At 27.0% G+C, this 15,291-nt stretch overlaps 3 protein-coding genes and 1 long non-coding RNA gene across 4 annotated transcripts; all 4 read right to left on the bottom strand.

The window, feature by feature from the left end:
- Positions 1-631: 631 nt before the first annotated feature.
- Positions 632-2,729, bottom strand: LOC149061878 (uncharacterized). Its single transcript, XM_089217708.1, has 7 exons — positions 2,586-2,729; positions 2,291-2,494; positions 1,975-2,173; positions 1,599-1,858; positions 1,318-1,529; positions 890-1,239; positions 632-817 (listed from the first exon to the last, which is right to left on the bottom strand). Exons 1-6 carry the CDS (start codon positions 2,693-2,695, stop codon positions 962-964), a joined length of 1,263 nt encoding a protein of 420 aa, XP_089073834.1. The 5' UTR covers positions 2,696-2,729; the 3' UTR covers positions 632-817; positions 890-961.
- A 687-nt stretch (positions 2,730-3,416) lies between these two features.
- Positions 3,417-4,378, bottom strand: LOC149061877 (uncharacterized). Its single transcript, XM_089217747.1, has 2 exons — positions 3,699-4,378; positions 3,417-3,597 (listed from the first exon to the last, which is right to left on the bottom strand). Exons 1-2 carry the CDS (start codon positions 3,882-3,884, stop codon positions 3,448-3,450), a joined length of 336 nt encoding a protein of 111 aa, XP_089073873.1. The 5' UTR covers positions 3,885-4,378; the 3' UTR covers positions 3,417-3,447.
- A 313-nt stretch (positions 4,379-4,691) lies between these two features.
- LOC149061876 (uncharacterized) lies at positions 4,692-5,290 on the bottom strand. The gene is made up of 2 exons (XR_016189858.1): positions 5,211-5,290; positions 4,692-4,926 (listed from the first exon to the last, which is right to left on the bottom strand). It is a non-coding gene; the product is annotated as an uncharacterized LOC149061876 (long non-coding RNA).
- Positions 5,291-11,343: 6,053 nt separating this feature from the next.
- Positions 11,344-14,352, bottom strand: LOC149061875 (uncharacterized). The gene is made up of 6 exons (XM_089217728.1): positions 13,942-14,352; positions 13,004-13,287; positions 12,403-12,534; positions 12,251-12,334; positions 12,091-12,183; positions 11,344-12,014 (listed from the first exon to the last, which is right to left on the bottom strand). Exons 1-6 carry the CDS (start codon positions 14,061-14,063, stop codon positions 11,731-11,733), a joined length of 999 nt encoding a protein of 332 aa, XP_089073854.1. The 5' UTR covers positions 14,064-14,352; the 3' UTR covers positions 11,344-11,730.
- Between the last annotated feature and the right edge of the window lie 939 nt (positions 14,353-15,291).

The raw sequence follows: 15,291 nt of genomic DNA, 5'->3' as shown, positions 1-15,291 counted from the left end.
CTGGAGCTGTAATAAAGTATAATATTGAATTACGAGGTGTACTGTTTATATTTATGAAACAAACTTAATAATAATAATAATAATAATTTAAATAATAAATACTAACTGAAAATATTTCCAAAATCCCTATGATCTCTTAGAGCAAGTTCTTGGCGACCACATAAGAGAATACACTCAATTATAGGAATGAGACGTTTCCTATGAGCTTGTATTTGTTTTAATCTGATTCAAATAATTTTAATTAATATAAAAGTATAAAACAAATAATTTCTTAGTTCTTACAACATACCTATCAGTATCCAATTGATTAATTATTGATGGTTCGGTTTTTTTAAACACTTTTAAAAAATGATCAGCATCTAAAGTGGATGATACGTGATATATAGTTTCTGAATGTTCACAAAATTCCTAAAATAATCATTCAATTAGACATTAGTCTAATTAGATACCTATCAACAGAGCTGTAAAGAATACTTTTAAAAAGTATTTGAGTAAGTAAAAAATATATTGTTGAAAAAAGTATTTAAAGTAATATTCAAATACTTATTTATCCAACGTATTTGAGTATTACTCAAATACTTTAAAAATGTATTTGAAATACTTTTCAAATACTTATAAAAAAAAAAATATGTACAATTTATTCATCATTTTATTATTATTTATTATTGCATTGATTATTACATTTTAAAAACATTATTTGTTCAAAATGCTTGTCACTAATTGATGTTCTCTTTTTTGTTAACGTAGCTCCTCCTACACTAAATACCCTTTCAACCGAAGCACTGCTGGGGAGAGGTGTATTGTATTTAATAAATACCTGTCAACAGAAATAAAAAATTAATTAAATTTATCATATTTATCATAAGAACCAAAAAAAATGTATATGTACTTTTTTAAGTATAGGAAGTGATTGCAAACAATCCAAGTTTTTTGTTGGTGAAGTCCTAAAATATTGATTAATTTAAATATCTACCGAATCTATACCATTCATATTGTTTGAAGAAGACCACGTAAAAAAGTCCAATGATGGCTCATCATAACTTTCTACAATATTAGGTTCTTGAGTATTGGAAACACACTCTTTTTCATATATTTGTAAACAAGCATTTCTAAATGCATCCATAGCCATTTGCTTTCTTACATCATTTTTAATCCATGCCACTTTAAAATAAGGATTACTCACTGATGCAATAATTAAAAACTTATTTTGTAATAAATCCCCAAATCTTTTATTAATGCCTGAAAGATAAATTATTTTGGTATTAACTTAGTATAGAAACTAACTTAAACTAACTTTACTGTTAAAATTAAACATACCAGTAAGCAAAGCAGACACAAGAGGTTGTATACTTTTAGAAATGGTATCATCTCGAGACATAAGTGTAAATTTTGAAGAGAGTTCTTCAATTGTTGGCAGTAAAAATCCAAAGTTCATATGTTTGTCTCCTTGAAGCATGTCCAGACTTATGGAAATTGGTTGTAATACTTTTTCATAATTTCCCAAAAACTCAATATCGTTTTTGTTAAACCTAGGTATTAAAATATATTAAATATATATTATTATGAGAAATAACAATTAAAATTATTTAATTTCTAACCTGACAATATCTAATTCGTCCATAGCTAATCTGAACTTAGATTCATTTTTGTTGAGATACTTGTATAAAAATGACACAGAATCATACCACGAGTTCCAACGTGTTTCACATGGTGTTTTCAAATAAACACCACAGTGCTTTTTTATCAAATCTGCTGATTTTGTAGAACGTCCTTGTTTATTCCAGAGACTTACACATTTTCCAAATGTAATCCTCGACTGTTTTTTATATACAGGGTCTAATAATGCAACTTTTGCATCCTAAAACAAAATTAAATACAGAATATTATATTATTATACTAAAATACTATTTGTCAATTTACAAATAATGAATATGTGTAACTTTTAGTAACACTATTAAGTAGGTAGATAGTTACCGTTGACATTATTAAGTTCAGTGTATGAGCTGCACATCTATGATGTCTGGGTAGTGAATATGGTAAATCATTATTTATATTTTTATTCAATTCATCATTCAACTCTAACATTTCAATGCCATCATCATTTTCACAATCATCTACATTTTCAATACCAATATCTTCATCATAATAATCTTCAAAAATACAGCCATACACACTTTAAAAGTTTCAAATTTATTAATAATTTTATAACAAATAGTTATATCTTAAATTAATTATGTTTAAAATAATATACTTAAATAAATAAAATTATTTAAGGTTCAACATTGCTTACTTGAAACTTTTTACAAAGTTAGAACCATTATCAGTAGTTGTATATGCTATTTTATCTGATATTTCAAATTCATTATATACATTATCCATATACTTGGCCAACATTTCAAACGTGTGACTTCCTTCTAACCTGCGAATAGCAAGAAGACTTGTGTTTCTTTGTAAATCCTCATCGTACCAAGATGCTGTTATACCAATGTATGACCTAAAAATTAAAAAATAATCATAATATACAATAAAATGATTGTATAAATTACATGTTATACGTCATAATTCAAATCAATAATATAATTTACTTTTTAAATATTGACCAACAATCTGCTGTTGTTGCAACATGTACAATTTTTGACAATTTTAATTTGTGTTTAGCTACTGATGATTCAATTTCAGACTCAATTTGCTTCATTAAAGTTGGACGACTCAATAATTTTCTGTTTGGAAATCCTCTTTCGATTATTTCTTTGAAAGCAGAGTTTTCCACAATTGCAAAAGATATATTAGCACTTATAATAAACCTCTGAACAAGTTGATTTAACGTAGCTAAAATTTAATTTAAAATTATTTAGGTAATTTAATTTAATTTAAATTATTAATTATATTATCATGTTTGAAAAATCGTAAAAATGATTGTAAGCAAAAATTATAAGTAGGTATTACAAAAATAATCGCAATACTAAAGATTTTTTAAAACAAATTGCAATTTGCAGTTTAGCATTCCCATGCTACCTATTTATTAAATTTTTTACCATTCCGATAAAATATTTAAATTACAATACATAGTTCGTAAATTCTTGGATTGAATAAATAATTAAATACTACTAAGTATTATTAAATAATTGGAAATGAATTATTTCGTTTAATGAAATACAATATTTATTATACTGTTTTGCGTTGTTTTGTTTAATGATATATCATATATTTTGTTAAACGTTACGTTTTGTTTTGTGTTATTTATTTATTTATGTTTTTCGTTTTCCGTTATAATTACGTTTACAAATTTCAATCGTTTTTATCAAATATAACGTTTGTATGTGATAAGGTGGCCGGCGCATCGAGTAAAATATCATGATAATATATATTTAATTTTATTTAATTTTTTTAAATAAAATTGAAAATATCCCCCGATTTACTGTGATATTCGTGTGTACTATTTTCGTACTAAGTAGGCATACCTTGGCTAGTAGTTTTTTTGTTCGAAATAAAATCCAAAAGCATATTATCCGGTTTATTATTCTTTGCTTTGACCTCATCGACATTTCTTTTTTTGTCCAACTTATCAATATCTGCCAAAATGTTTGGATGCTGGTTCTATAAGTTAAAAAAAGCCAATTATGAATAATAATAGTAATAACTAATAATGATAGAATATAGGTAGGTATAACTAGTATTGAGTATTGTCCTGTACTTACTGATAAATGTTTACGAATGTTTGAATTTGAGCGTGTGTCAATTGTAAGTTCCTTTGTTCCCGGACAGTTCACACATTTTACTTTTAATTTTTTATAATAAATTTTGTCTTCAAGTACACATATAACTTTAAAATGTGCATTATACATCGGAAATGGAAATGGTACATTTTCAACAATATTGTTCATTTTAAACGTATAGCACAAAGTAGGTAGGTAATAAACTAATAAACGAATACGGTCAATACGGAATATCAGTACAAACTACAAAGACGCTGATGTGCTAACTGCTTGTGTTTCGTGCGACGTGCAATAAAGCCGAGAACGAGTCGTAGGTAATAGGTTTATTTGTGAGTTGTGGGATTATCCGCTGTGGTTTTTACGTGGTGACAGACAAATTTAATATATTATTACTTATTAGGTAGGTCATAACTCATAGCCCACATAGGTACCTACCCAAAGGCTGCAATACAATACTTATATTTGTATAGTCTTATAGATAATATTATGCGATAACTAAGTACTATTGTACTATTGTACGGCGACACGCAGTCGTAAACATAATATTTTAGTTCTCAAAATTCATAATCACTTCATTTAAACTTTTATCTATGAAATAAATCATTTAATTTATCTAGTTTTATAATATATAGGTATATTTTTTTCGTTGACAATTTGCGAGATGTGACATTTTGATTTTTAATAAAATAATATATTCATAAGTATAAAAGTATTTCAAATACATTAGTATTCAATACCATAAAAAGGTATTTAAATACTATTTAAATACAAGAAATAAAAAAAGTATTTAAATAAAGTATTCAATACTTAAAAAAGTATTTGAATACCAATATTCAAATACTTTTACTCAAATACTTTACAGCTCTGCCTATCAATAAGTACTCGTACTTTGAAAGATAAAAGTAAATTATTATTTTTTATACTTATAATAATTAACAATAGGTAAGTAAGAGTAATAAATTACTTGTTTAGCTTTTTTCTATGTATCAAATGCTGTTTTAACAAAATATCCCAAAGGCTGACCATTTTTTCCCCCAACTTTAGCAAACAGAACACAATATTTGCAAAACGCACCATGTTTTCCTTCAGAATATGCTAACCATTGGAATTCATTAAGCCATTTGTATTGGAAACGTAGCCTACGTTTCATATTTTTTGTAGTTAATGGAAATATATAGTTGGAAGGTGGTACCCACAAATTTGTAAGCACCTAAAAAAATCATTAGATATATAAATATATTATATATACCTAGATAGTCATAGTACAACTAAAAAATAGGTGTAACCAATTTTGTTTTAAAATTATAATATTATTAAAACTAATATCCAACCTGTAGTAAAGATATAAATTATTTAATTATTATATTAGTGGTAAGGAATATGATATTGAAAATTAAATATAGTAATAATACAAGTAATATACCTATTCTTACATCTTTACAAGGTGAAATAAAATTATATTATCAATTTATAAAATATTAGAACTAAGCTTACCAGATGTTTATCAGCATCAGACAAATTTTTATTCACAAAGGAACTAATATCATTATTGTGGGAATGCATGTTTATGTCTTCAATCTTTAATTTATGAAAAAAAAATATAAAAATCTTTAAAAGTCAACAGCCTTAATTTAATTTAATGAATAATATAATATAATATAATATTCATGTATTTTTTATGTACATTTAGTACATTAGTAAATAAAAAATACATTTAGTATATAAGTACATTTAATATTTAAAATACAAGAATTATATTTAATAATATTTAGAACTCCTATAGTTCTTACCTCATTTGAATGTGTTTGATTTAAATTGTAGTCTTTTTCGATTTCATATTCAGTAGTTGTAGTTTCAGTGTCTTTAGATAAATGGTTATCCTTCTTAATTTCCTATAAAATTTATATACATTAGGTACCTATAGTCTATACCTATTAAGACATTTAAATACTTAGGTATATTATGTAAATATACATAATATATCTAAGTATTTATGTCCTAAGTATTTAATATAATCGAATTGTATCATTCTTACCTCAGTATTATCTGTATTTTTTTCTTCGTTAGGTTTTGTTTTTTTTTTAAAAAAAAGATAGAATTGTATTTTTTCTTTTATTTTCCATAGTGTTACGAGTTAGAATTTACAGTTGTTATAGAAAGAGTAATAATATTATCTTATAAATACCTAAAAACTGTCGAGCACTAATACACTATGTGCGTGTACAAATGTACAAAATACAAATGATATTTTATATCACAACAACTGACACAACGTCAACGTTGAAACGTTCCACGTTCCACCCCAACAAAAATAACTACATAAAATATTAAAATGATAACTGTTTCGGCGTATTAGCTGCACAGACTTCTATAATAGTTCTATAATAAATGTCTGCGATTAGCTGCAGTCGCCAGTCGTTTCTTCTAATTATCAGTATTTTCCATGCGCATACCTATTTATAGATTTCTTGATATTAATTATATTAAATATATTTCGCCGTGATGTCAGCACGATAAACGGATAAGACATATAATTCCACAAGCTTCAAATTAATATATAAATATACACATTATATAGGTTCTGGGGGGGATATATCCCCCTCACCCCCCCCCCCCTTAATTACGCCCCTGGAAAGAACGACTGGCATAAAAATCAAAGCACTGGTATAGAAAGCCAACATTTAAACACAATAATTTGCGTTCTTAAATTCAATATTTTTCATGGGTCAATTCATTCTCGTCTCCCATACATTAAAAATATATTATAACAATACAAACGAATAACGATATATACCTATATTTAAATTATAAATATAATAGATTCAAATAATTTTTTATTATAGGTATTATTATGTTATTATAATATACATATTATTCTGAAACGTGACATAATTATTTAGATTTTATAATAATATGATCATAATTTCGGAATAGTATTGTATTATATCATTAATGATGTCATATTATTGATATATTCAAAATATAATTAATATAATTCATGTTCAATAACATAATGATAATACATTCCGAATATTATTTTATTATTTTGTTTTTGATGTCATATTATTAATAAATACAAAACATAATTTAAACTATTAATATTTAATAACATAATGATAACTTATTCTGAATATCATTTTATTATTTAGTTTTTGATGTTATATTATTAATTATTTCATAATATTATTTCACAAAATAATTATTTGATAATTTATTGACGTTTATTTTAAAATATTATTTTTATAATGAAGATATGAAATCAATAAAACATTATCATTACGAAAATGCTATCTGGGTATTTATACTGTCGTTATTAATACGGTACACACACAGTAGATTTAATCTCAACAAAAACACTACGTCAACTCCGTGTAAAAAAACGCTAAGTAAAAAAAAAAAATATATAAATGCAATAAAATGTGTGATATAAGGTGGAATCTAAGTAAATAGTTTAATGAATAAAATGTATGTATAAATAATTAATTCAAATTTAATAAAAATTGGTTATTTATATTAATTTATAATATGAATTATTTTAACTCAAATTGATCCAATTTTGGTTTACTTAGCCGGAAACAATTTATTTATTGTAATGGTGCTTTCATTATTTATTACATAAACTATTAGTACTTGGCTATACATTTTTTAGACTGAATCTTCCGGCCAAGTAAACCAAAATTGGATCAATTTGAGTTAAAATAATTCATATTATAAATTAATATAAATAACCAATTTTTATTAAATTTGAATTAATTATTTATACATACATTTTATTCATTAAACTATTTACTTAGATTCCACCTTATATCACACATTTTATTGCATTTATATATATTTTTTTTTTTACTTAGCGTTTTTTTTACACGGAGTTGACGTAGTGTTTTTGTTGAGATATCATTAGTTTTTATTAGGGTCAAGATATTTTTTATTTTTTTTCCATTATTATGATGTAATGTCTTATTTATAATTTTTTTAAGATGTTTAAACATATCGTTCTGTACAAAAGTACATTTTGTTTCCTATACTTCAGCACCCATTTTAATACTCTATCTGCAGTACACCTACCTTGAACCAGAGGCATTTTTAATTTACCAATTGATCTATTGGTACATTTTTCAATATTTAATAAAATGGAAATAACTGTTTGGATTTTGGATTCTTTCTTTTTAGTGGTACTTCATGTACCGTGTTAATACTGCACTGTTTAATAGTAGTACTATTATAACTTTCAACTACGATTTTAGATTGAGTAGACTCCTGATATTTTTTTTCCTCATATCTCGCGCCTTTTGGAGTTAAGTTACCATTTTTAATGTAGACACAATTCGACACAAATATGAAGACAGTCACAATAAAGTATTATAAATTATAATAAAGACTGTTATAATAATAATTATTATTATAACGACTATATATTATTTAACAATAAAATGCTCAATGGAAAATGATAGATAGTCGATACGGTTAGGTTTGGTGATACCACGTGCATTGAATAATAATATTATGGACACGAGACAATAACGCCGACAACAAGCTCGTACGCAGGACGCGAGACGAAAGAAGAAAGAACGAAATTTCAAATTACGAAAACAGAATGCACCGATACCGATAACTGATAAGCGATTGTGGACCATGTTCGCGTGTTAGTATGTTGTATGTGTCTAGCGGTGGGGGGAAGCAATAGTAGTGGGAGACACACGCCGCCGTCGCAAGAATCCTCTCACTCGTCCCGTCAACATGACGCGTTTAATACGGCAGCCGGCGGCGAAAGTAATATAAAATGATCACTTAAATATCCACAGTTTTTTGATCATAACTAAAATACTATTCAACCGATTCTATTTAAAATTATAAAAGCACGTAGCCTATGATTTTCTCGATCGATTGATATCTCATTCTAACTATTTGGTTCATTTATTAGACCTACAGCCTTTAATAAAGAATACCAAAATATTAACACGTATTAAATGGGAATGTTTAGGTTTCTGTATATATACACGGTCGAGTGCTTCGCCTTCCTTTTTTTTTTACTTAGCTCGCGACACTACCGTGTCGCTGGATTAATATTATTTCTATATTATCATATTATTTATGCATAATAATATACTTTGGAAGTTTAAACTATTCACGAATTATATATTTAAATTACACCAATATGACTAAACTCGTTATTCTTAGTTATTTAAAATCTAATTTCGTCAAAATTTGAACTTAAAATGCTTATAAAAAAAAATTATTTGTATTTATAATATTTTTCAACTGCAGCTATCGTAACAATATACTATCAAGAACCTTGATTAATTTTTTAAGCTTTTAGGCCCGGTATTACAATCATTGGTTATGTGTTGGTTACGATTTAACGCTCCGTTAGCTGTTCCGGCCTGTATTACAAACGTCCGTAAGGCAAAAAAGGGTTGATTATGTTTCTGTTAACTTATCGACCGATGCCGGGCGGTTAAACATAATACTACATTCCGTTAGAGCTTTTGATTGGTGATTGGATTTTTGTTTTTTGGTTTATCAATATTTTTACGTTATCAATTTGATAATTTGTATTCCTGTAAATTGTAATTTGTATTTACTTCAGCTGTCTTCCTGTTCCTACTCACATCTTGTTCTTTACTCTTATTAGATATTTTGAATATTTTTATCGTATAAAATTATAAGTTTATTGTATTTTATTTATTCACTTTCATGGATCATTTGGATTATGATGAAGTCGTCAATGATAATTATGAAAGTGATACAGATACCAGTTTATTTGAACTTGCTTGTATAGTAGGTTTCCCTCGACAGGCAAAAACTATTCGTGATCGACCAGATCATTTTCAGGTTTGGAGGGATAACGAATTTTTACAAAGATTTCGTTTGACAAAAACTACCGTGAAGTTTATCCTTGATGTCATAGAGACAAAGATTGCATCACCTACTGATAGGTTTGTATATTTTTCAAGGATCGAAACTGTAAAGGTGGGCAGTTAATGTATTTTGTTTTCAACTTAATAACTTATTCAGTAAAAATTGTTTTTGTCTAAACTTAACTTTTTAATTTTTATAGTTAATTATCATTATCGTGTAATGAAGTTAATTTGTATTTAAACAAAACTAATTCTTTTGATTTTAACCATTACACTACTTTTGTATAATATTCATATTATTTATTGTGCAGTAATAACTTAAATTATTAATTTTTAATCATGTATAGACTGTAGATTATAGATGTTGCCGATTAGTTTCTGGTCACAATGTACTATAATAACAATTTAATGGTTTATTTTTGCACATTGTTAAATATTTTTGATTAATGTTTGTGTGAATAAAAAACACTATTGCAATTTATGGTTTATACGAATATTCAGACTTGAAAAAAAATTAACTTGTCACAGTTAATTATATTCACTAACTTGCCTACCTTTGTTGAAATCCTTTCAACATTTTACAGTTTCGGTTTTGAGAATGATTTTCTAAATTTTCTGGTTTTGAGATCGATGTCTTAAATTCTTAGGTTCAGGTTATAGGGTTTTAAAGCTTTTGGTTTTGGTTGAACCTAACCTATTTGTTAATAAATGAAAAAACGAGATTTTTTAGAAAACCAGTTTAACCAATTTGATTCCTATTTTTTTTGATTATTATTAACAATTAATATGCATGATTTAAAATGATTGGAAATATATTTAATGAATTTGTAGAAATAATGCAGTGACACCTGGTCAAAAACTATTAGTGACGTTACGGTACTATGCCACTGGATCATTTATAGCTGCTTGTGGTGATTTTGCTGGTATACACAAAACAACTGCTGGAAAAATAATAAAGGTTGTATCAGAAGCAATAGCCGAACTTCGACCAGAGTTTATATATTTTCCTTCGAATGATTCAGAAATACAAAAGGTTCGACAAGATTTCTATAATATAGCTAAATTTCCATCATGTGTTGGAGCCATAGACTGTACACACATTAAAATTAGATCTCCTGGTGGAAATGATGCTGAAATATTTCGCAACAGAAAGCAATTTTTCTCTATAAATGTTCAAACAATATGTGATGCCCAGCTACGTATACAAGATATTGTTGTAAGATGGCCTGGAAGTACACATGATGCAAATATTTTTCGGAATTCCACTATTAAGAACCGATTTGAAGATGGAGAATTTAACGATTGCGTTTTAGTTGCTGACAGTGGTTATGCTGTCCAACGTTATGTTATTACACCTCTTTTAAATCCACTTACACATGTCGAAACTCTATTCAATGAATCACAAATACGTACACGAAATCCTGTAGAACGCTCATATGGTGTCTGGAAACGTAGATTTCCGATTTTAAGTCTCGGTATAAATATAAAAAATTTAAACACAGTTCAAGCAATTATAGTGGCAACAGCAGTTCTTCATAACATTGCTAGACAGTTTGGCGATAATGAACCTAAGATATCAAACGAATTGGAGCATTCAATTAATCTGACGTTAATTGATCCGCAACTAGGTAATGCCAATGAAGGGGGAAATAGATCAGTACATAGAAAAAGATTTTTAAACTACTTTTCTACTATGGAATGAAAATAAAATAAATATATACAAAATTAATTAATAATAGTAATAAGTTAAGTAAATATAAAGAGAACGATTGTTTTTATAAAATGTATTATAATTATAAATATATAAATAAATAATTACTACAAAATATATCATAACAAAAAAGTATTCAAACTATTATAAATTTAAAAAAATTAGAGGCTAAACTAATGTTCAGTCTTTAGCTAAGTATTAACATATAATTATAAAACAATGTACTTAATAACAATATAGAACATAACAAAAAAGTATTCAAACTATTATAAATTTAAAAATTAGAAGCTAAACTAATGTTCAGTCTTTACTCTTTAGCTTAAGTATTATTAACATGTAATTATAAAACGATGTACCTAATAACAATATATAACATTAACATAACAAAAAAGTATTCAAACTATTATAAATAAAAAAAAAATAATAGAATTTCATTGCAACCTAATTATGTCAAAGCATCTTTCAATAAAACAGTCTTCTGTATTTTTAACAACTCTGTTTCTGCCTGAAACTTTGCCATTTTAGCAGCATGTTCTTCTGCTGAAAATTTTATACGATTTTCAACTTCTTTATTTAGCAAATCTTCTCTTAGCAATTTCTTCTTCCAAGATTCTTGATGAAATTCCAATTGATATTTTTCAAATTCACTACGCTGGTTTGTTAAAGTCACCTTATCCTTAGCCCATAATGTCAATTTGTCTTGTAATTGTTTACGTTTTTTGGTGTGACCTATAGATATTACAATCAATTACATTAAGAAAGTACATTGAATTCAAATTACTAGTATAGTAATACAATAACAAACCTTCATTATTAGTAATCTCATTTTGAGTGGTTGCACATAAAGCATTTGCTTTGGGTTGCTTCAACATTGAAGGTGTATACTTAGCCCAAGATACTAAAAAAAACATGGGAAAATCAAAAATTTAATTAAGATATCATTAAAATCATATACTTAGTAGTACCAGATGCTGCAGATAAATTATTATCATCAATCAAACTTTGATTTTCAGTTTTACTGCCCATACACTTATCTGTATCTCGGTCCTCTAAAGTTTAATTTGTTATAATTAATATATGATTAAAATATTATACTAATGAAATAAAAATAATATACCATTTTCAGTGTAATACTCTTGGTAATAGTCTTCCGGGCCTACTACTAGGACATCTGACTCTGCCATATTAATAGTTTTTTCTATCGGGACATCTTCAAGTTCTTCTATTCCTACCATATTACAACTTCCAACTAAAAAAATCAAATCTTCATCAATTCATTTATTACAAAAAGGATGGTGTTTTAACACATAAAACAAAAAAATGTATTTATATACTGTGTAAAAACTGTATCTTGTTCTTTCTTGTTAATTAATTGTTAATACTTTAATTAATTAATTTGTTTTAAGCAAAATTGTTGATACTAAATAATACCAACATACAAACATGATTTTAACTCAACCTAGATACCTATTACTTTAAAAATCAAATGAAAAAAACTTACTAATAATTAGTAATTACGATAAATTCTTTTACTAGTGAAGTAATGGAGTTAATTAATTTAAAAAGGTCAAGAAAAACATCTCTTTCCCTAGTTATTACTAGTTACTATCATAGGCAGTCCCAACATTTTACTTCAGATGCAGCACATTTAATTTACTTAATACATTATACTTTAACACCCTTAGGACTGCCTATGATTTCTACCCTATACTACTAACCTATATCACTACACCAACTTTTATCTTGAATGAATCCAGTGCCTCGTCTACCAATTTGAGATAAAATTCTCTCATCAATTGCAGTCATTTCAACAATTTTTGAAGCTCCACCACCTGTACTACTCAATGAAGCTTTATTAGAACTTTGTTTCTTCTGAGCTCTTCTCATCATATTCTCAAATTTGCATTTCAGAACAGTGGATGGTCTGAAGCACTCAGTAGATCCAGATACTGCATTATTATTAAATTCATTTTCTATTATTTTCCAATATTCTTTCTTCTTCCTGTGGATTGTGCAGGACAAGAACAATTTTTTTATTTTAATGTGATCTACATAGGTGTGCGCACAGGGGGGGCATGCCCCCCCTGCGGCCTCTGGCTTTTTCTTTAATAAATGCATATATATCTGTACTATATTAGATAGTGAACATTTTTACATTTGACATGAAAAAAGTGAAGCCAGTTTTAAATAGTGTAAATATCATCTGTATTAAAATTATTTATCAATCAGTTATCATCGATCAAATGATTTATGTTACCTACTGATTTATACTGATATATGTTACTTTACTGTATTTTTCATTTACAACAATTAGCCCATTGGGTTACAAGTTATTATTTACATCAACATATTTAAATGTGGATTTAGGGGCACCTTGTTTAGAACTAACAAGTACCACGTTTAATGTTTATAAAAATAAGGATACACCACTACCATAGGCCAGGGGGGATATAATTTGAGAGACATATTGATCTATAATTAATCTATAACATTTAGTAATACTAATAGTCATAAGTACAAGAATCTTTTGTTGAGACCTTTTAAAGGGCCTCTCCTGCGGACAAAGTCTGCGCACGCCTATGGTGATCTATATCTGTATTCTATTATGTAATTTGGTATATACTAGGTATTATGATTTATTATCCAAAGTACTTACAAGTTGTTGGAATGATCAGTTACTTTGCATTGAACAATTGACCAATATTTAATTACTAATGTTACGAGCAGTTCCTCTTCTTGAAGGGTAAAGTTTTTACTTTTCAACCTTTTATCCTCCATTTCAATTTAAAAAAAAACAATTGTATATAATTATTATAATTTAACAGTTAACTAATGAGCACGATTTAAGATCGTAAAATATAGATAGTTAAATCGTGCTAATAAGTAATAAGTAATAGACAATTTACTATTTAGTAAATTAACACTGATTACTGATAGACATTAGACAATCAGAATTTTAACAATTTTCGCGCTGCTTATCAACTTAGTGGTTTTATCACTTAAAACTTTACGTTATCAGTTGGTTATGTAATATAACATTTACGGAAGATTGTAATACTATAATCAGTTTAACGGATCGTAAATGTTTTAACAGACCGTCACGTTACCGAAGACGTAACCGATGATTGTAATACCGGGCCTTAGACCCATTAAATAAAATTGTATTAAATAATAGTGTTTGTTAATCAAAATGTTTAACTACATAAATTTATTTTGAACAAAATTAAATCTATAAACTCTATTTATATATTATAAATACGCGAACGACGTTAACCTTATCAATTTCAATTTAATAATTATTATTACTAAATTATAGAGACTCTATAACCTATCATGTTTCAAGGAGTAATATTTAGGCAATTCATATGACACGAACATTTCGATTTCGTTTATGTGTGAGTAGTAAATGATAGTGAGTGTTGCTTCCGAGGATCGCTGTCATATCACACCGGGCAACCGCCGCCGGATGCAACTCACGCACTCGCAGTATATGCCAAAACATCACAAAAATAAAATATTAAAACTTCTAAAATCGGCAGTAAATTAAACATACTTTTGGAAGTCTGATTTTAATTTCGAAATTATGATTGAATTTATAAGCTTCTATATTATGTTCTTTGTTCTTTATAGAAATTACTTATTAATTAAAATAAGTTGTGCCCAAAATAAATGATAATTAACATTTTGCAATAATTAGGTATTATAGACCTCATTTGTGGACATATTTTTTAAGTGATGTTGTCTTTTTCATGACGTTACACTTCATTCGTACGGAAGACTCGTAAGAGGATTAGCAACGCTATAGAAACAATGCTTTTTCACATACGTTTAAGGTTTATATAAAGTCTACTGGCTACTAATTCCATCGGATACTTTTCATATTAAATGCTTAATTATTAATTCTTATACTGGGTCTTAATTCATACATTTTTTCCAAATTAAACAAAAAAACACCTGTTGCCAAATAAGAATTTTGGTATAAGGTCAATAAGTATAAACTGTATAC

The sequence above is a fragment of the Diuraphis noxia genome, unplaced genomic scaffold (assembly GCF_037042655.1).
Source record: "Diuraphis noxia isolate RWA-SAM2 unplaced genomic scaffold, SU_Dnox_SAM2 contig0001, whole genome shotgun sequence".
NCBI classification, from domain to species: Eukaryota; Metazoa; Arthropoda; class Insecta; order Hemiptera; family Aphididae; genus Diuraphis; species Diuraphis noxia.
Note: the sequence above shows the minus strand (reverse complement) of the source record. Positions and strands in the feature narration are given on the sequence as shown.